The sequence below is a fragment of the Acanthaster planci genome, linkage group LG06, assembly GCF_054643075.1.
Source record: "Acanthaster planci isolate LZ-2023a linkage group LG06, COTS_SCS, whole genome shotgun sequence".
Classification (NCBI taxonomy): Eukaryota; Metazoa; Echinodermata; class Asteroidea; order Valvatida; family Acanthasteridae; genus Acanthaster; species Acanthaster planci.
This window is the reverse complement of record NC_141782.1, coordinates 4,061,932-4,085,067: the sequence shown is the minus strand read 5'-3', so window position 1 is coordinate 4,085,067 and position 23,136 is coordinate 4,061,932. Positions and strand designations below refer to the sequence as shown.

Sequence of the window (23,136 nt, the reverse complement as noted above, 5' to 3'; positions counted from 1 at the left end):
TTAAAATGCCAATTTGTTTTAAGAAATGGTGGGCCAATAATAATTGCATTCCCATTCAACCAAGCAGTGAAAGTTAGAAGCCGTCACAATACTGGCTGTGAGACCCTCAAAAAACCTGAAACCACGACCCCTAATAGGTTTATACGTACATCCAGTTTTGCCCTCCACAAATGTCATTATGCTGGTTACGGTCAAAAACTAAATATGAAAACTGCCACCTCCCTTAATGCAAACATTCCATCGTGAGTCACAGACAGGTTGAACGGTTTGGTGCAAAGTCTCACCTGATGTCAATGCTGGTCAGTGTGGTATTACTTCCCAAGGCATTAATGATCTGGATTGTCTCAAACTTCATCTTGTTGTCAGCCAGTGACAAGGTGTGCAGGGACTGCCGACAAACATGACAACAAAAAACATGATTGTATTGGCCCAAACTGTCTCTACTCTCCCTATACTTTTCAATTGCCAATAGTTATGAGCAAAGTTACTTCAGTAAAGTCAAGAGAAGAATATGTTCAGTGTCACATTAATTCTGAGTATAAGTAAATAAAAACGAAAGTTGTGCTCTCCTTGGGATTATAAATGATGGAAATACAAATCATCAGATGCAGTAAAATATTAATTGCATGAGAAATTTGAAAGATCACAATAAGCAGACAGCAATATTTCAATATTTATATATTTCAGAAAAATTAATCAAAATTGTGGCCAAGTTATGGACTCAACTTTGCAGCATGCTCCTCACATCTGGAAATATTACAGCAGTTCACGTAGATAGGAATCCTTGAGTGATCAGACATTTTCAAATAAGAATCATGCGAACATATATCAATATCATAAAGAGATATCCTTCAAAACCGCTGGAAAAAATCAGATACATGCCCAAAGGCCACCTTTGGAAACGCCCATTGCCTACGGCAAAGAGGGAAAGTGCTGAATGTTCACTTACCAATCCCTCATTCTGGACAACTTGTACAATGGTATCCAACACCTTTAGGAGTTGCCTAAAAGACAGAAGAGATTTCATACTATGAATGTTCAAGTTACATCCAGGTGTGGTATGAGATAGAAGCTTCAGGACTGCAGAACAGCAAAAAAGGATGAAATTATTTAGGTACATTTCAGTTAAATCAAGCACAGTAGTGACACAAAGGGTTTCCTTGCGAGGAAAAGACATCTTCACTCCATTGTTTGCTCAGGCATCAATCTACTGCCAAATTCTGAGCAACTGTGTTACTCCTCAGCTCATGCACTAAATAGCAAGGGCGCATCTTCTCAAGTACCAATGTCTAAAGGTGTGGGACAGCTGTAGGTATGAAGAAAGATCTGTGCTCCGGTGAATGGCAGTACCAAATTTACTGTAAGATATTCAGGTGATACAGCAAGGCAAAATCTCAATAATACATTAAATAGATTTATACTTACCAAAGACAATTAAAGAGATTGGACAAAATCTTGTAAAGACCGAGATTTCAAGACCAATGTTTTACAGAAAGTACAGATCTTTAAGTACTTCTGTTAAAAATTTTAACCCCCAAAAAGTAATGTTATGAATACCAAAAAACACCTATGTTTCTTCTATCACAATTTGTTGTGTACTTCCAATGTCTCTCTCACAATGAATAGCTCAGCATTTGGTTGTGAAAAAGTACTAGAAGGGTACAACGTCAACATTGTCAATGTCTGAGGTGGGGTACATGTAACAGGCCTTGTTCAAATCCAATCAACTCCCCAATGATTTCTCTATCTTTCACAAAACCTGCATCATTAATATGGGGCTGATCTACTGACGGCCTTACTTGTATTTGAGCCCGCCCATATTCTTGCTGATGTCCAGTGACTGGAGGGACCTATTTTGGCCTATCCAATCAATGAGTCGGACTAGCTCTAGATTGAGGTCATTGTCGCTCAGGTTCAAGGTGGTGATGTTGTTGACATATGCTATGCTTCCAGCTACAACCTGACCACCCTCCGTCTTCAGCTGGAACAAAACAAGAAAATGAACGATTGACTAAGAGCGGAACGTTCAGGGTTGCTCTCTCTTTTGTAGACAATGCCAGCTTTGTTGGGTTTGCCATTACTTTATTGCATGATTTGACTAATTACACTTAATCAGAACAGCTAAAGTAGGCATCAACACATGACTGCAGAAAAAAAAAGTCATGTTCAAAAATGTGATAAATTTCAGGTATCTGGGAAATGATTTATACTAAAATAAATGGCATTTACAGACTAAAAGGATTTGATGAGCACTGATAGTCCAGAAGCATCAAAATGTGTGGGACATGTTCTTGGAAAAATAAAAACAGTTGAGGTCCCATGTCACATGACTTATGAAAACAGTTAAAAGCCATTGATCAATCAACCATGTCCTTTCTTACTAAGATTCCATCCTACTTTACAAAGTCAACTCTTAAAGGGAGGCACTTGGGAAGTGGCACACATGTGCTAAACATTCCTGTGTCATGTTTCCAATGAACAGATGTTATCAAGACTCCAGTCTATCACAGCATATGGACCTGACTATGTTACCTCATTGCAGCTGAGGTCTAGTTCCACATCTCGCAGATTATCATTGCCTCCGATGCCCATAAGCACCTCTCTGCAAGTTGCAACAGACACGAAAAATCTCTAAACCCCAAAGAATTATTTCCATTCCATTTTGCTAACTTTTTACAGCATTCAAACTGTTCACATTCAAACCACAGCTTGAAAACCTAATCAACATAAAAATAAACAATTTACTTCAATTGTGCAAAGTCTATTTAACTCTTATTAACGTATTATCTGAGCGACTCATTCTCTTGACAAGACTACTTTATGAAGAAAGGTACATGTAATTAAAAGGAGTTTAATTTTCCTATAAGCCAAAGAGAAAAAAACGAAACAATCTTGCTGCATACTTGACCACTTCGGAAGGCAGCTTGTTCCTGGAAAGGTTCAGGTACTTGAGCTTGGTGGTGGTACCAAAGAACTGCTTGAAAGAGACCTGGATGGGCACGTCCTTCCCCTTCCTGCAGTGATTGGAAAGAAGAGTCTGGTTGAATGGGGTCAATGTTAGCCTTGTATTCAAGACCATAAGCAAGGTCCCAGTCTTGTAACTGTGCCCACATAGAGCAAGGTCAGGTCTACGTCACAAAGGTCTCCAGGAAAGAGTCTCCAGTACAAAACATTTAGGCCTACTGAACGAAAAAGCAGTTTACTAAATAAATTGGAAATTCTTCAGTTTCTGCAAGAAGTTGGCATTTTCAATGCAGAGCTGCAAATCAGCTTTGTAAAATGCATGTCTTTACTCCAATGAGGAAATTACAGGTGCACAAATTTCGTCCCAAATTAAACTTTTGGGAGTGTGACTTGTAACTCTGGAAGTCTAAGAGAGACAAAAAGCCTCATCAGTATCTACAGAGAGGAAAGAAGAAATAGCTCTTTAATCTGAAATGAACACACAGCAATAGTAATTCCTTAAACACATTTGCTGTTACGAGCAAAAGTAAGAAAAGAAATACCTCAGACAGCATATGACAAGTTTTACAAAATATGAGAAACTGGACATCAATGAACTTGGGGTTCATAAAACCTTGAAATGAACAAAATGTCTGATGAAATGAGGGGAGTCATGGCTGATATCTGGAACACTGATGACCATGCCCATCCCTCATCAAGATCATGGTTCAAAAATTAAAGATGAATATGAACAATCTGCAAATCCTGGCATCCTAAAAATTATCGGAAAGTTATAATTCCCACGGTAATCCGTGAAGAGCTTTGTAAGTGGTGAAAGATGATAATATTCACTTATTAAAACCGTAATCACAAAATAAAAAACATGTCTCACAAATTACTGGGTTCTGAAGTCGGCAGCTGCTAATGTCATTCAATTCCGTCAAAAATATCGACCATAAAAAACCAGCGAGTAAATGAAAATTAAACCATGTACAGCACAAGCTTAAGAAAAGCGTGCAAGAAAGGACCCCAAACCATTATCCTCTTACGACTTGAACAATCACATTTTCTTCAAGAACGTCCATAAGCCCCAGTCTAAAATACTGATCACGATGACTTTGGGACGTCCTTCAATATTTCACAGTGACATTGCAGAAACGTTTTGCTACCTCATGGGCTGTTTAACCTTAGACATCAGCCCAGACAGTGCACCGTCTATGGGAGTGCAAGGCTCCGGGATGTTTCTAAATGACGTTTGCAAAAAAATGATGTATGACACATAAAATATGGCTCTTAATTTTGATGTAATTGTGAGTGGGGATATCTCCAAAACTAATGGCAAAATGAACATTGTGCATGTAATTTTCAAGCACTACATGCAACAGAGATTTTGGTAATAATGTCAAACATCATGCATTTTCCATCAAAATTCTCGAATGTCATCAAAATTCTGTCTAATATGACATTCGCAACGAACATGTACTCATTACATATTTTTGACGCAGCCAAACAAACAGATCATTTTGGGTGGCTCAAAGGCATGAGACCTGGCAGATATGCTGGTACAGTGGGAGTGATTTAAAACATTACGGGCATGAAGAGAGCCAAACATTTCTCATCATTTTCTGTCAATTTTGTACTATATTTTCATGGCTAATTTTTCTTTAAAGGTCTTTCTAATGAAGAGTTTACTGAATTTTCTTTGATAGTCGAGAGAAATTTTGGAATCAAGTCATCCGGTACAAACATTTTGACTGAAAAACTTTAAATGAGTTCAACTCGCTTTGACTTGCACTGGTAGCCACCCAAATGTGGACAAAATGAACACAGTCTGCCTAATTATCCTAAAATAATCATTTTTACAAATCTGAAAGTGTAAACTCGAGTTGTTAATGACCAAAGTCACTCAGAAGATTTGAAAAATGACATGCGGAGTTGCATTCTGGTTCATCTTTTGAAGAACATGCCGTATCAATTCCTATTGGTCAAAAGCCTGTCACATGAACAATTTTTGCTAGATGACAAATGTGCTAATCAGTTTTAACACCATCCTGGTTTTTATGAAATTTTGACAACTACATGTACGTGTATTTGGTAGACTTTATTCCTTCACAATCATTCATGACAATCACTATTACACAGGGCACAATATGATCCCAGTCAAGATCTCACGGAGTCAAATTTTAGCTTTGCATTAGCTTAGCTACGTTCTGCGACACACCCAGCAGCTTGCACCAGATGTGCTGATCTCCACGTTAGGACATGTTCATAAATTCAAAATTTCGATTCAGTTTCCTTTTTCACCCCAGAAGTGTGACAGGTTGGTTTTAAACTAGTATGTTTAAAACCAGCTGGGGACCCAGCAAAGATACCAGACCTCTTCCTTCAGGTCGGTCCAGTAGCTTGGAGGCAAGATGGTACGCAATTGTGAACAAGTGAATCTGAATACTGTCCAAACACATTGCTACATTTTTAGAAATCATTTTGATGAATGATGAAAGCATGCTGTTACACTGTTCATGCATTTAAGTATTCCCTAAGCATAGCTGCCTCTTTTGAGGGGGGCAGAGTACATGTAGGTGGTTGGGTGAGTGGTAGGGTTGTCGATGGCATCTCAGATTTGGTAAGTAAGGGTATTTTGATGTGGTGAGAAAGGGAGTGGGTGGGGAACAGTTTGTAAAACACAAAATTCCACTGCCTACAATTGACTCTCCAGCAATCAAACTCTGGTACTATATGTATTTTCAGCCCAAGCCAAACACAGCAGAACAAGGATTCGAATTCCGAGTTCGAAATCCATTCCATCCCTTCTCCGTCTGTACCATCAATCGAAGCAACAGTGGGGGGCAACAGTTAGTGGATCCAGGTTACAGCCGTGGTCATCTTGATGTGGTACAAAGCAAACTGCTTGAGCATTACCTAACACTAAGCATGTTGCTGCATTCTTATGACTTTGAGCACTGTCTAAGCATGTTGCTGCATTCTTATGACTTTGAGCACTGTCTAAGCATGTTGCTGCATTCTTATGACTTTGAGCACTGTCTAAGCATGTTGCTGCATTCTTGTGACTTTGAGCACTGTCTAAGCATGTTGCTGCATTCTTGTGACTTTGAGCACTGTCTAAGCATGTTGCTGCATTCTTATGACTTTGAGCACTGTCTAACCATGTTGCTGCATTCTTATGACTTTGAGCACTGTCTAACCATGTTGCTGCATTCTTATGACTTTGAGCACTGTCTAAGCATGTTGCTGCATTCTTGTGACTTTGAGCACTGTCTAAGCATGTTGCTACATTCTTGTGACTTTGAGCACTGTCTAAGCATGTTGCTGCATTCTTGTGACTTTGAGCACTGTCTAAGCATGTTGCTGCATTCTTATGACTTTGAACACTAAGCATGTTGCTGCATTCTTATGACTTTGAGCACTGTCTAAGCATGTTGCTGCATTCTTGTGACTTTGAGCACTGTCTAAGCATGTTGCTGCATTCTTGTGACTTTGAGCACTGTCTAAGCATGTTGCTGCATTCTTGTGACTTTGAGCACTGTCTAAGCATGTTGCTGCATTCTTGTGACTTTGAACACTGTCTAAGCATGTTGCTGCATTCTTGTGACTTTGAGCACTGTCTAAGCATGTTGCTGCATTCTTATGACTTTGAGCACTTCCCAAGCACGTTACTACATTTTTTGTTGTTAACAAAATCACAGGTTTAGCGTGTTGAACTCTCAAGCATCAATGTGTGAGGGCCAGGTCATACAACAAATGTTGCTCTGCCTTATTATTGTGTAAAAAATTGTCAACGCTATAAGAAATGCCCAACAAATACTGAACATATGATGACGGACAGTCATATCGGCATCTGCAAAGTTCAATTTTGTAAAGGACTCTGGTAAAGGTGTCTTGTTATTTTCAAAAAGGCTGTATTTCTGCTGAAAATAATACTGCCTATCTGTAGTTAAAAACAACGCTGATTTGTGGTTGTGATTATATGGGTTCAGACTGACTGATACAAACAATGCAAACTGCTTGAGCATTAAGCAAACTGCACTAAGCATGTTGCTGCATTCTTATGACTTTGAGCACTGTCTAAGCATGTTGCTGCATTCTTATGACTTTGAGCACTGTCTAAGCATGTTGCTGCATTCTTATGACTTTGAGCACTGTCTAAGCATATTGCTGCATTCTTGTGACTTTGAGCACTGTCTAAGCATGTTGCTGCATTCTTGTGACTTTGAGCACTGTCTAAGCATGTTGCTGCATTCTTGTGACTTTGAGCACTGTCTAAGCATGTTGCTACATTCTTGTGACTTTGAGCACTGTCTAAGCATGTTGCTGCATTCTTATGACTTTGAACACTAAGCATGTTGCTACATTCTTATGACTTTGAGCACTGTCTAAGCATGTTGCTGCATTCTTGTGACTTTGAGCACTGTCTAAGCATGTTGCTGCATTCTTGTGACTTTGAGCACTGTCTAAGCATGTTGCTGCATTCTTGTGACTTTGAGCACTGTCTAAGCATGTTGCTGCATTCTTATGACTTTGAGCACTGTCTAAGCATGTTGCTGCATTCTTATGACTTTGAGCACTGCCCAAGCACGTTACTACATTTTTTGTTGTTAACAAAATCACAGGTTTAGCGTGTTGAACTCTCAAGCATCAATGTGTGAGGGCCAGGTCATACAACAAATGTTGCTCTGCCTTATTATTGTGTAAAAAATTGTCAACGCAGTAAGAAATGCCCAACAAATACTGAACATATGATGAAGGACAGTCATATCGGCATCTGCAAAGTTCAATTTTGTAAAGGACTCTGGTAAAGGTGTCTTGTTATTTTCAAAAAGGCTGTATTTTTGCTGAAAATAATACTGTCTATCTGTAGTTAAAAACAACGCTGATTTGTGGTTGTGATTATATGGGTTCAGACTGACTGATACAAACAATGCAATGGCTGAGAAAAAAAGTTAAAAAGTAAATATGACATAGGTACAAGAACACACTCAACGATAGTATGGAAACAACAAACTAGGTTGCATTTGGGATTTTGCTATTTCATTGGTTTTGAGTGATTACATGTCTAGCTTATAAAAAGGACTGCTTACCGCCTTGCATGCCTCATATTAATATATTTGAGTGGACTAGCGTATGTGCCGTCGCCAGCCCTGTGTCAAGGGGACAATTTCTTTTGTTAGCCAAAGTTGTCGGGATAAAATTGATCCCTGTAGCAATTCATCCCCTCAATAAGTCCAATGCACATGCAATTCCGCAGCTGTGGGGCTATTTTCTTAATTCCCTTGTTTTTGGTCCCCACAAATAGGTGAAGTAATGAATGTTTGTTCCAAATATGGAACACATATGGTTGTACAGAGTGTGTGTATCAAGTAGCAAAGCATCCTATCTCAACACAATCCACTCAAAAATATACCGCCACCATCACAGAGATCATACCCTTGTGAGGCATATGCATTTTCATCTCGAAGAATGCATCCTTTGGGTGTAGATTTCAGTATTTTAGTCAAGACTGTCACAAAACCAGATACTACACACTACGCAAAACCATTCACAAGACCAGCTGCCAGACTGGTCGCAAGAACATGTACATGTACCAGGGCCAGCAATGCCAGTGGAATGTTTTTGTTGCCGTTTGTTTGAATAGCTCGTGACTTCAATCAGACTGGAAGTCCTGTATTGGTTTTCTGATGCTATTGTGGGGTCTTACCAATTTCTTAAGTGGTCTAAAAGTTGCTACGATATCGGTGCATTATTTTTAAATGCACTCTCCCACCTTAAAACAGCCAACAGTGTCAATCAGCTTGGACAAGACGTTTCCCATACCTGTATGTGAATGTATTGCCTGCAAGGTTGAGGTGAGACAAGTTGGCACAGCATCCCCTGAAGAGGGCGACAAACACATTGTCTAGGGCACACTCGGTGTCGGCCATGTTGATGTGCGTCAATGAGTTAGGCTGGGCCAGGAATCCGGTCAAATTCTGTAGAGATGAGAAAAGGTTGATCTCGTGAACAAAACGTAACAGATGTTGGTCATTCTGTGGAAACAAGTCGTAAATGAAAAACATCCATCCTGTCCCCATTCTCCAGCATCCCTGCTTGGGAAATATATTCAGTCACAAATGAAATTGAGACTACTTTTCTCAAAGCAACTCAACATTTTTCTCCTCTCCCCCTATATCCCAATACCTGAATGCACTAAGTACATGTATATGTTTACACATGTCACATTATGTGTAGGCCTTTCTGAGTGCTTGCTCAGTATAATGTAAAGCTTTGCAGGTATACACAGGTAAAAACTGATCTAAAAAGCCACAACCAAGAGAGCGCACTCACACTGATGTCTCCATCCTTGAACACATTTCCAGACACATCCAGCTTGACTAGAGAGGTGGACATGAAGTTGTTCTGCACCAGTGCTTTACCCAGGTGAAGAGTTCCTGCCGACACGACACACGTGAAATTTCAAAATTCCTCACTATTAAACAAGCCTTGGAATAATACAATGTGAGTTCCATGTATGCAGATTCCCACGGTGTATCGGGTGATATTCACTTGCACTCAACACATGTCAAGTACATGTACATGTACATAAAAACTTCCTCATTTTGACAAGTATTACCCCTGTGCAAACTGATCAAATACTATACATAGATAGCCATGTTCTGTGCATTTTTTTCTACACATCTGCAGGTTGTTTGGCAAGATTTTTATGAAAGACAAGTTGTGAGATGAATAGGTGACCTTCAGTTGATATCAAACTGAAACAGAAACTTGTGAACAGCACTGGTTTTGATTTAATTGATCGGTTCATTGATACAGTATCTTATGCAGAATGTTGAACAAGATGACTGTCATCAATTGAACACAGCAAGACCTGAGTTGACAATGATCCTCAACAGACTTCTATTTTTTTTATTTATACTACTTCAAGCATTCAATTGTATGTACTGTGGCCTCAGTGGCAAAAATGCGAGCTGTTGCATTCCTAGTTGTTCCAATTATCACCGACAGCATTGATAAAGAGAAGGAAATATGACGCATCAACAAGTCTGTCCAAAAGTGTTGCTATCCCATATTAACCCGACAGAGGCAAAAGCGAGAATTTTATGAAAAGAGACGGAAGAACAGAGAATTTTACACGACATAATCATGTACCACAAAGGAAACAATTGGTGGTCCTTCTCACATCAAAAAAACTTCAGTAACATATTTTCAACCTCCAGTATTAATGTGCGTTTCAAGCCTATGTGCACTCTCAATGACTTAAGTCACCTCAGGCTATAATGGCAAAGGTCCAGACTGGTTTGATCGTCCACATCCCATGCCAAGGGCAGACTAGACAAGGAAATTCCACTGATATCTATATTCAGTAGACTGAGCAGTCCCTCAAGACCATGTTTTTGGAACACTATCGTCCCAATGCCATGCGTACAGCAATTTCTCAACATATTCCTATTATTATCTGGTTATTAAACATATGAAAAACCAACATCTGGAACAGGGAAGCCAGGTCTTTTGAAAGGGGGTGAAGGAGGCAACGTACATAAGAACCTGCAAACAATCACTGAACTGGGATGGGGGGCGGTATAAACTCCAAGGAATCTATGATCTGGTGTTAATTTCATGTTTGTGAGCTCACAGATTAAACATTGGGCTCATCCTGCTGACGAAGACCAAAGTTTTAGTTGAAAATTTCAGGTACCAATTTCTCAGGTACTGTGAACGACAGTTTAATCATCAATACCATAACTCTCTCGACAGAAATATACATGTACCTCATATGATCAAAGAGTGCAAATTCTGAAATCAGCCCCAACCAAACCCAGAAAAAATCATCTACACCGGGTGCTGAAACTTTCAAAGACACTGATTATTAACATACTGCACTGGATTATATCAGTGGTCTTATTAACTCCATATTTTACCCTCGGCTGTAAGTCCTGTCTTGGCAAGGTTGAGCTCCACTAAGCCATTGGGTAATTTGGTCAACAGGCTGGACAGGTAGCGTATTCCACGGTCGTCCAGAGAGTTGTTGGACAAGTTGATGTGTCGGAGTGCTGTATTTCGATTGGCCAGCACAGCTGTGCACATGTCTTGTGTGAAAGACCTGAGAGAAAATAAATAAGTAATCAACGAATGCCAATTGAAATAAGTGGGCCCAATGCATATTACATCAAAAATGAGCATTTATTCCTTACATGTGTGTTTTATTTAAAATAACTGGGAGAAAACACGGAATGTTTTAACACAAAAATACCTCTTGGTCTGACAGTGAAAAGGATTAAGCTGGAAGGATTCATGATACAGTGAGCAACTAAGCATGTGTCTCAAAGAGGGCACTTTTCAATTTCTGTTGCCATTTTGTAACGGTATTACCCTTAAAGCTGACCATCCCTGTTCACTGTTTATGCATGGTACCCCACCAACATCAATCTGGAACCCTATTTCATGTAAATACAGTGGAACCTCTTTAATAAGAACACTGTTAATACAAGATTCTGCTTATAACAAGGAAATTTGTAGGTCCCCATCCTTTGTTTTTCTTTCTGATAAAACAAGGTTCCTGTTGTAACAAGGTAATTTGCAAAATGCGAAGGACCTTTTATTAATGAGGTTCAACAGTAGTGCTGTTATCACACACACAAAGTCCACTTTCAATTGCGGATGTCCAGAAAAGGCAGACCTACATGTACATGTACATGCAGTCCTCACAGAAAATGAGCACTACAGGAGTGCAGCTTTGAAAGTTTCCAAACAATGGCTTCATATAAACAGCTTCTTTACAATTATTTATTTTGGACATAGTCATCCGAAATCCATCATCAACTCCAATGGCCGAAACATTCAAACTTCATGCTACATGTACATTGTATATCAGAGGCATAAGTAGTACACAGACGCTAATACAAACACAATCTTATCATCTGAGAGTCATTCAACTTCCAATTTTAAGCTCCTGTTTAGTTAATAACATTAATTTTCTGACATGCTTGAGATGATTTTGCATTGTCACATTCAGACAGCTATATGGTGGAGGAAAGATGTCAAAAACAGTAATGATCGGGAACAGGGAATATATGAGCATCCAACTGAATTTGTCAGATACAAATATGCATCATTTCTACCTAGGAAAGTTACTGGTATTTCTCTCCTACTTCGGTTTTTCTTTTAAAAACAAACTAAGCATTTTGTCATCTTTCTATATTGAGCAGTCAGCATCGCTGCAATTTCAATTCAAATCAAATCAAGCAAATTTCAACTGATTACCATAGTTAAGATATGCCTTAATCATTTCTGACTTGCTGGGGAACTTTTTGTTCAGAAGCAAACTCCTTCTTCCTTTCAGTACAGTTTTTCCAAATGAGTCAGCCAAATTTTTATTACATTTTCAAATTAAAATTTTAACCCGACTTGTCTTACTTTCATTTTAGAATTTCCTTTCACTATTTACAAATGTAAAACAGAGACGTCATTTTACATTCATTTACTACTAAAGCACTCACCATTTGAGTCCCACATTTTCCAGAATGAGTTGTTCGAGACATGATGATTTCTGTAGCACCTTGTTGATTTCTCGCGTTGCATCAGCACTCTGTGTAGCCAATGAAAAATATGTGCAAACATGTACAATCACATACACACAGATGAAGGCTTTCTGAGAGTTAGTCTCCTCTCTCAGACAATTTATAAGTACTCAGAAAATGGGAAATGACATACATAATGCATTCACAATGCCTTGTCAGAGGAGATTGTATGCTTGACCATGGGTAACAGATTCAATTGGACATAATTACATAATCTTTGTAATGTACATGTAGAGGAGATGACAAACGATATATGTGTGATACATGTAACTACATGTAGTTTGTTACTACATGTAAATAAAGAACACCTTTCAGTGAAGTTGATGCTTGTATCTGACATGGAATTATCCCATTTTGACTTATCCATTTGTACCTAAAATTGAAGAGAATGTGCTCTAGTTCAGAACCTACATAAATATATTTTAAGTGTAAAACAAAAATGTTATTTAAATGAGTACAACTATATGACCTTCACAGGACTTTTTTTTACTGATTTGATACAAAGACACTTTTTAATGGTAATTATTTAGACTTGAGAGCAGGTGTTATTTCAACTATCCTCCACCTCACATCTACCCTTTATTGTCCTGTATTAGAGGTTAAATGAAACATCCTTTTAAACCATGTCAGCTTCACTGTGTACCTGCCCTAAAGGAACCAGGCTTTTTTTAAAGTTAGCATAAGACTGCAGTGACCACAGGACACTCACCAGCTTGGAGGCATTTCTGAAAGACAGTTTGGAGAACCAGTTGTTGTGGATTAAAGCTGCAATGATCGGAACAAGGTCTCTGCAACACAGACAAAGGAGCAACAAAATAACATTTGAGTAGGTGAAAACTGAGGAAGAAAGTGACTCGTTTCGTATCTGTATATATTTACATTTTCCTTGATGCACGAACTGATGCAAAATATAAAGTTTTGACTTGTCGGTAAAATGCACATTTCCATTTTCGCATTAACATTGACTATGAATAAACATTAAATGTTACAGATTGAATATTTCATGCAAGTTAAAACCAAAAGCAAAACATGCATCAATTCTTTTGAATAGTTTCCACTTACTTTCATTGTTTCCTTAGGTAAACAAGACAATAAACTCACCTATTGCTTAAATGGTCAAAATCATTGAGACACAGCTCCTTGGAGTCATGAGACAAGTAGATTGTGTCCACATCCTAGCAACAAAGGTCACAGGGAGAGGTTTAGTAATTGACAAATGCATCCCAATCATCTGCCAAGGCCATCCCTTCCAGAGGTACCAGTACGTAACACCATGGCGCTATTAAAAAGGTAACACTGAACAAAATGTTGGGCTACCTCAAACAACACAAACTGTAACTTTCTGAGGGTAGCTGGGGATGTAAAAGGAGTCTCAAACTTGACGGAAATGTTCAGTGTTTGATATCCTGAATTGTTATAGAGTCCTGAAGTGTGACGTCATTTAGAACCAGTAACTGCCATGCAAACGAATGGAGTACGTACGCATTGGTTCATGTGCTGGTCCTTTTACACACAAGACTGGCGTGTGACAGAGTCACTTTGGTACTCTATGCCAGTACATCTTGATTACTACTTTTTCTTGGCCAAGAATGATCCTGTGACCGTTACCGTACGTAACAATGCATACATGTATTTCATTCATCCTTGACCATATCACATCACGAGATTCCTTCCTTCCCCACCCCCACAGTCCCTACAATGGAGGGACTGTTACCCAGACTACTTGTATCCGCTGGTACCTACGCTAGATTGCCCTGTACAGTTGATAATGGAAGACTGTAGCAGGGGTCACAAATTGGCATACAATCACCTGTAATTGTGTTTGTCAATGCCTGATTTCTGTCTCTCATTCTACACCAAATCCATTTTGAAATAATCTGTCCAATAGCCTCAGGTGCAGTGAGTCCATTGGGGTGATTCAATATCACATCCCACATTACACCAGTCAATAAGTGCTGAATGAAATTCCATAAGAAGGGCAGATATTATAAATTTGCATATTTCTCAGCTTAACTTTGATTTGCCACTTATGCTTTTACCAGATTTCATGTAACTACTTGTAGATTCTTGCACACGCTTCATGTTGTACAATGTCAGATCCTTTTTAAAGATTTTTTCCCCCTTTTTTCATTTTTATTACACAACTACTTCATTGCCCACAAGATGAAAGTTGACATACATGTACAACTGTTGGGGTCAGGTTACCCAACATGAAGGTACTAAGTGGAAAGAGTCGGCAAAGTACATGTGTATTGGTGTCAAATCCCTGAGTACATTAAATCATATTCCCAACAATCTCATGGTACAGCTCCTTGCTTAAAATAGTCACTACCTTTCCCCCACACCCTCAATTCAAGGACAGCATTGTGGTCACACAATGGTCTTTATACAGTAAGTAAACAGGGTACGGAATAGACATGAAGAGGGAATTCCCTGACAGCTACTTTATACATGCAAGAAGCACCTTCAACTGTAGACATGTACATTGCACACCTTACATAGAAAAGCTTGCGGTGTTTAGAGCCTTTTGTTATTCATGGTAAAGCTTCTGGTTTTGAAAAGGAATTATACATAGCTGGCCTTACAGGATACAATCTCTCTTGATCATAATGCTATATGTATGGGTACCGACAGCCACAGGTTGGCCTTTTTGACACATAGTCAGAGTAATGCAGTGATCTTTTTCAAGATGTATTTTTGCGTTGGGGAGATGTTAATTATATATAACAGGTTTGCCCTTACCCAACGTATATTAATAAGCACTGTATGCTCAGTGCTTGTCCGAGAGCTTGCGAAAAAAACCTCACAAGCTTACTCGGGTGGGACTCGAACCCACGACCTCCTGCTTATACACCTGCTAAATACATCTTGAAAATAGTTCGCAGTACGCGCTGCTTCATTTGACTCGGACCGGCCAGCCGACCCCGGCAAGCTCGGTGGTCGAGTGGTTAAGACATCTGCACTAGTAAGCAGGAGGTCGTGGGTTCGAGTCCCACCCGAGCAAGCTTGTGAGGTTTTTTCGCAAGCTCTCAGACAAGCACTGAGCATACAGTGCTTATTAATATACGTTGGGTAAGGGCAAACCTGTTATATATAAATAATGCAGTGATCAATTCCCTCCCCCCCCACCCCATCACCCTTTACACTGTCCAGGGTCTTATGTCAAGGGTTTGGTCATGTTGTTCAAGCCACAGGGTCTAGATTTTGGTCACTCAAAAATCTGAAAGAAGAGGCAAGCAATTTAGTGCAGGGGAGTGTAAATTACATATTGCAAACGGGGTGGGATTTTTTTGGGTCAATTCGTAAGTGACAATTCCTGCATGTATATCTGGAGGGAAGCCCTGGAGGGAAGGGTACCAGGTACAATGTAAGGGGAACAATTTTTAGGCACATACGGCATTTTGTAACGACGTGCAATGCACCATATGTAATTTTACGAAATGAGTACAGAAGCATGTTTCAGCTTTTTAAAACAAGATCACACATCATAGCATACACTTGCCGGCATTTTGTAAATACGTGTATCAGGCAATTGAGATGAAAATAACTACAGAATCAATTTAATTAGAAAAGCACTCAAGATGATCAAAAAATGACTATTTGTGTAGCTGGCATTCTCTTGATTGAAATCAGTAACAGCAAACACATTTAGAGCATTAAATGTATTTACTTGATGAAAGCATCAACTGAAGGTGGCCTAAATTCACCCCTAAAACAAATATACATGTACGTCCATTGTTCAACTGAAATTAGAAGTATGTCCCAAATTACTGAAACGTGTCAATAAGAACAACTCTTGTGTACTGCTTTGATGTCAAATGCGTCACACTGAGTCACGATGTGTATCAAGGCTTGATGGGACCCTATTCTTCCATGAATGATACCCTGCTGATGGCCAATATTAAAAAGCATTGAGGTTGTCAAACAATGTGCACATTGCTATAGTTGTTTATATTATCGACCCCCTCAAAAAATAAACACAAAGTCAAAACAGATATCGTTTAGTGGTGCCAGTGTTCTTCTTGAGACTTATCGCAGCATCTCCATGGCATCTATGTACATGTAGTACATGACCTGATCCCTCCATTGAATGTGAAGGTGCACATATACATGTACATATAGCAATGTGCATATCTGTATCTCATCAAAATTATAAATGTATGTAACGACCACATTGTTAACTCTGCATTCCTTCCTGTAGGGAGGTTTAATTCATGGGCATCATTTGTAGAATATATTGGAGCTAGATCAATTGGAATTTGAATAATCAGTACTGAATTCCATACATGATTACAACAAAAGTCATGGAAATGTAACTAATATACCTTAGTCCTACAAACTGGTTCTTGTAATTGTAAATATGCTCTCTGCAGAGTCACTTCAACTGTTCAATAACTCACTATAGGAACTTAAGTTTGGGGTTTATATATGCATAGTGTTCTCCAAGAGAGGTTTTTAGCATGGCAAGCCACCCTGCCAAAAGTTTAGACAGCCCCGCTAAAGTTTTGCCGCCCCACCAAAATTCTCACCGCCCTGCTACTTTTTCTATTGGATTTTCCCTATTCTCCACCATCTTCCACAGTTCATCTAAAGGCAGAGAAGTTTTATGTTTGCCATCATTATTCAGCACAACAGAAAAGCACAAAGCAGCAGTTGTGATCAATGCCAGAGAAAGTATGCTTACAAAGCACAAAATTGTAATGGTTCCAATCTCTAGGTCATAGCATATTCATTTTGTAGCGTTAAGACCAAATACTTCGAATGCATTGTTTTTTCCTCGGAAAATACAGCCATGTAGTTCCAGATTTTTCCTAGATCAGGATTGCTTGAAATAAGACTTCTTTTCTTCTGCTTCTAAAACTACTTCTAATGTGATCTACATTCTCAAACAAGTTCAGGTAAAATGCAAGCTTCTTGTACCAAATTTTTGTTTCAGAAAACATCTAGAAAAGAAACATTTACCAGCTAGATTTCCATCTGGCACTTCGGCCTTTTTGAACGGTTTGTCAAAAATCACGAGAGCCCAAAAATTATCAAAAAATACAGGGTGATAGGTCATTCTGTTCCTGTGATTCCAAATACTTGTTTCTTACTTAACAGTCCTATAAACTATTGCATCTAATGTTGTTTAATCAATCAACAGAACAGAAATGTACATGTAAGTGATTAATGGGTTCATCAACTGCAGCGCGGCGGATAGTCACTGATAGCTGGCAGTACAGCAGTCAAAACTTACACAAGTTTCACTTGTTAATTCACTGAAATTGTTATTTATGAACTAATTCTCTTGAAATCAAGCAATTCTGCTTGCTACAATGGTTCTGGCTGACTTTTTATACAAGAAAAACATTGCCGCTATTTGGGACCGGTTAACATGGTTAAACTGACTCAGAACTAGAAGTGTTGTCATTTCTGACAATCCTGGAAGTCCAGATTAAAAGCTTAGATTTTGAAAGTAATTTTGTAGTTTTTCCAATACACAAGGCGGACACCTGACCATATTTCACCGGAATTATCGGATTTTGTCTCTGAAATCGGACCATGAAGTTATTTTTGAGATCCAGAATTAGGGAAGTGACTGTATATCATCCACTTGCACTGCACCCACGTACGCATATGTACACGTAATCCTAAACCATCCAGTCGATGGCAAGTTCTGATCAATAAAAAAGAAAATGCCCCAGAAAAGAAATCAACTTTTGATACCCTTCCGAAAACAATCTTGCCTTCGATTCAACACGAGCAAATTTGATTCAAGGAGTCGAAAGAAAGTGCCAAGGAAATTCCTCAGATTGCACTACAGAGCATCTAGAATCCAAAAGTTCCTGGCGCCCTTGAGCGGGCCCCGGACTCCACGCTGTAATGGCTTCACGCTCCGCGCTCGCATTATGTGCCACCCTGCTATAATTTTAGGCTGTGAAGAACACTGTATGCATATGTACATTAAAAAAAGTTGAACTGAACGGCACATATGTCCTTCTTTCAATAGGTTTCTGCATAAGCATGGTGTGCATCCTGCATACTTCACTCTAGTGTACATTCCAGCAGCAATGATTTGCTTGACCCTTGTTCAACCTAAACTCACCACATCAACAGTCAGTTTGCTCAGCCTGGTAGTACTCACCCAAGCCACCTCTGGCATGTAGGCTTCTTGATGCAAGTCACACATGCATGCATACATCTGTGTGAATCCCCCGCACGGACCAGCATCTGGGAAGGTCTCCTCCAGTTTCATGTTGAGACTGGTCATGCGGCTTTCTGGGGAGGTGGTTATCCTTGGAATTATACTCCTATAGGAGGTAACAATTTCAAAAATCAGATTCCTGAACCGAAACGAAGGAAAAAAGATGGACACAGATTGGACATCGGTCTTAGAATGGAGACCGCCTGTCACTTCATGTTTGTATGATGGGGGGGGAGGTTCTTGAAAGACTCTAGATAAGTATGGAGGTATAGCTATTTAATGGAGAGGACACTGGGTTGGAATTCTTCCCAGTGGTTTGCAGCCACAGGCAGGACAGAAATTGCAGTCTCATACGCTAGGTTCAGGATGAGTAAGGAACTAGTTAGAACTAGTTACATACTCCATGCAGAACCTGTGTGGTCAACTTATGCTGGTCAAGGTAGGGGATACAGGATATATGGACACTGATCTGTATATGTAACTTAAGCCGAGTGAATTTGATGAAGCCTTTCCTGTAAGAGCTCAATCCTATATTGTTTGTGTGTTACAGAAGTGTACCGGTAGCTGTGCAGCAGTGTACATGTATCACTGAAACAAAAATGAACGTTTTCATATTCCCACATGCCTTGAAATTGATTATTTATTGATTTATGTACATAAGTATACACATAAACATACATGTATACATGTACAATGTACATTTATCAGGTAATTGGTCTTTTCAACCAAGTCTGTGAAAGGCAACCTATTCATATTTATTCTTGTTCAAACCATAAATGTCTATCAAAGCACTCTTAATATGCAATTTAGCCAGAACAGGTCCTACATATAATCAAAATAATAGTAATATCAAAGTATTTATAAGATGCAGCGTACCTAACAGTAAAGTCATTCGGGGGCGGTGATATATACATTTACATGTTTTCTCATCTATGGAGCTTCACCCTCAGGATGTGGCATCTGTCACCATCCTATGCCTAGCTTAGCTTTGTTAGATCCAACCTGTCACTCCCTTCAACATTTAAGCCTGTTCCTATAAACAACACTAACTAAACCCAACTTTCTACCCGTCCTTTTAGGTCTAAATTTACATATGAAACATTATTATGTACAAATGTTTCCATACTGTACATGTTTTGGGAGAGTTTTCTGGTGGCTGGATATTATGCATTCAATCTTTTACCTGAAGCCACATGTGTACATCAGGGTTCATATACACCCTTGTGAAAAACATATTCCAGGACTTTTCCAGGATTGTCCAGGTCAAAAGTTAGATTTTTCCAGGACTTACGGTAATTCAGGTTGGACATGCAATACAATATATCAATACAATACAAGATTGTGAAGTTATAACATAACAATGTATAGAAATCGAGCAGCCCATCAACAAAGGCGTGACAAGTTTTCTGACAGCGACAACCGCACCACGAGATAGGCCTACACTACACACACCTGGCTATCATAAAAACATAAACTTCCCCTAGTCCATTCAACATTAAGGGAAAAGGGTTCAACACGGTCACAGTTTTACTTTTACACTGAGTTTAATTAGTTTATAACAACTACAAATATTTAACTACGTATTAAATAAAGTACATAAATTTAACAGAGAATGATTTCATAATTACATCCACAACAGGGTGATTCCAGAAATTAGGGATCCAATTTTTTTCATGTACCTGTTACATCTGACATATGACTTTGTAAGTTCATAACACATTTTCTAATTTCCAAGAGTGATGAATTAATCCAAATTACCTGCCAAACAAATAGTAATAGTTAGAAATCAATTCTGGTGAATTTTTATGTCAAATAACAAATGTCAGATGCACATGTAACAAGGACACAAAAATGTCACACTTTTGGACCCCTAACTTCTGGAATTACCCAACAGACAGTTCACCATGGAGCTACAAAAAACGAAGGAAAAATTTGACTACAAGAAAGTTAAGTAATGATATCCTTGGTGCCCCGCACATGCAAAATAGAAAGAATCACATTGTGGGCATCATCAAAAAACGATTTCACTCATAGCGCTGCATGCAACGCCGCGCAATACCAACAATGTACGCAGGGACGGATCAATCGTGGTAAATTTCGGTCACAGTTTATTACATCATTTTTATCTCCTATTACAAAAAAATATTGATTTCACCACAATTTCCAGGACTCCTTTTTAAAATGAAGCATTTTCCAGGACTTTCCAGGATGAGTATAAAATTCCAGGATTTTCAGGTTTTCCAGAAGGCGTGCGAACCCTGGTACATGTGATGCAGTCAGGTACATGTACGTGTACAAATACACTGAATGATCACATAAATTTGTTCAGTGAAGCACATTACTGTTTACTCTTTATTGAGTACGTGTATATGTATCTTGCTATCCTATTTATGGGCACAATTAAAATTAGACATGTGGCAAAGACTAAGTTATATTTTAAAATCTGATGCTATGCCATCTCGAGATTCATGCTCGTTTTACCACAACTCTACTGGGGGCAATCAGAACCACTAGCACTTACTCCGCTGGGAAGACATTAGGGAAACACTTCTTGATCTCCAAGGTGATTATCTCAATAATGGTGTCTACATCTTCCGAAGAGTCTACTGAGAGATTGTAGACAGTCTTGGACAGGGAATCCTTCTTCAAGGAGACATGGATCTTGAGCTGGGAAGGAGAAAAGTAAAATGCGAAACCTGCCAGAAGACAACTCTCAATCCAACTGAATATCACATTACAGGCAACCAAACTTAAATAAACCTTATCATGCTAAACACGACAAGAATTTCCCTTGCTCACTAGTCTCATGGACAATTCCTCCGAACATCTCAAAACTCTGAAAAAAACAGGACCCCTGAAGTTTATCAAATTTTGCAACAAATGTTCCATTCAGAGGAACATATGAGTACCAATTCGATTCTGAGCACACGCATTGGTATATCATGCAAGCAGGCTTGAAAAAACACCTTGTGCACGCATATATGTACACTACACTACAGAATCTCAGGTTCACAGCACCCTGTAAACGATACACTGTGGAAGCACATGTACATACATGTAAGCATGACAGTTAACTGTTGCCATGTATTTTTCATTCCTCCATGTTATTACTAGCTACATGTACTTCAGTGACGTACAAGGTGCTATATAAGAGACGTGGCTGATCACAGTCTTTTGGTTCCAACTGAACACATGTCCGTTCTAGACAAATGACACTAAAGTAACCGAGACATGACACAACAGTGTAAATGTAGTCTTTTTACACAGCCCAAGAGCGCACAGGAAAATACTTCAATTTCAACCATACATATACAGTACCATATTACATTACTCCTTGCTTGTTTCTTGCACATAATATCTACATTACATGCCGTTTGCCAAGGGGTGTATGTGATTCTTTAGCAGGCCATTGTGACTTGAGCTGAAACATGAATCTTTCGTGTTTTATGTCACAGGAGTAGGGGAGTAGTGTGTTACAAATTCTTTGGGCTTGGGCCAAAGGCAATGGGCTACTTCATTGTCCCTCCTTTATTTTACCCAGGAGTAAAGTCAATCAGATGTACACGTAACCTTCAACTTAGACAGGTATACATGTACATCTGGTCTATTCAAAAGTGCACATATATGTATATGGGAACTGAAATAGGAAAAATAGTGGCTTTGAATCTGGCTCTACACACAAGGCCAGCAACTTGTGCGTTCCTTCACCAATGCACGGGAATATTCCAAAGTTGATCACTGTTTCCGAACTATCTATAGCATTTCTCCAGGTTTAAATTTCTGCAAGTCATGAAGCAATCTCGGGAGGATTTGTGGTCTGCTATTAATTTCAATTCTCCTACCTGTTTATAGATGGCCCTCCTGGGGGTCAATAATGAAGCCATTTTTTCCAATGAGCACAAACACCATTACCGTATTTCTGAATTTGGTAATTACGTGTACTAGTGAGCAATTTGACTTGGGGAGAGCTTCAGGAGAGATAATGAGTCTGTTGCTGCAGCACTGACCAACCCATGTTCTCTCATGCCTAATGCAGTAAACACAGCAGTTGCCGCTGGTGCTCTATTATTCCCACGAATGAGGCTCACCACTGTGAGACATCTCATTACATTTCTGCTGGAGACCACTGTACATGCATGGCCTCTTGCCACACTCCATCCCAAGCCTAAGTCACCTTGGTACATGCATCAATTGCACAAAATACATGTATAATTGGAAAATAATATTAAAATTATCACTGACTAATACCACTGCCAGAATATGGAAGTCACAGACGCTGTATATTACATTCATGGAGAGTTCAAGACTCAGTAACATCCATGTAGGAATAAACAAACACTTTACACCTCTCCAATAGAGTACCGAAGTGTGACGTCACTGTGAACCAGAAAGTGCAGTGCAAACGAATGGAGTACGCGC

At 39.2% G+C, this 23,136-nt stretch overlaps 1 protein-coding gene across 2 annotated transcripts in view; it reads right to left on the bottom strand.

Annotated features, from left to right (window-relative positions):
• LOC110986081 (F-actin-uncapping protein LRRC16A-like) overlaps positions 1 to 23,136 on the bottom strand; it is a 61,230-nt gene that overhangs the window by 24,435 nt on the left and 13,659 nt on the right. For both annotated transcript variants that reach the window (XM_022247696.2, XM_022247697.2), the window contains exons 5-17: positions 21,239 to 21,384; positions 18,658 to 18,823; positions 13,635 to 13,708; positions 13,243 to 13,321; positions 12,453 to 12,541; positions 10,875 to 11,056; positions 9,283 to 9,386; positions 8,773 to 8,927; positions 2,904 to 3,014; positions 2,533 to 2,602; positions 1,800 to 1,981; positions 950 to 1,004; positions 285 to 388 (exon numbers count right to left, since the gene is read on the bottom strand). In XM_022247696.2, the coding sequence (XP_022103388.2) occupies positions 285 to 388; positions 950 to 1,004; positions 1,800 to 1,981; positions 2,533 to 2,602; positions 2,904 to 3,014; positions 8,773 to 8,927; positions 9,283 to 9,386; positions 10,875 to 11,056; positions 12,453 to 12,541; positions 13,243 to 13,321; positions 13,635 to 13,708; positions 18,658 to 18,823; positions 21,239 to 21,384 (1,517 nt within the window). The remainder of the gene's footprint in view (positions 1 to 284; positions 389 to 949; positions 1,005 to 1,799; positions 1,982 to 2,532; positions 2,603 to 2,903; positions 3,015 to 8,772; positions 8,928 to 9,282; positions 9,387 to 10,874; positions 11,057 to 12,452; positions 12,542 to 13,242; positions 13,322 to 13,634; positions 13,709 to 18,657; positions 18,824 to 21,238; positions 21,385 to 23,136) is intronic.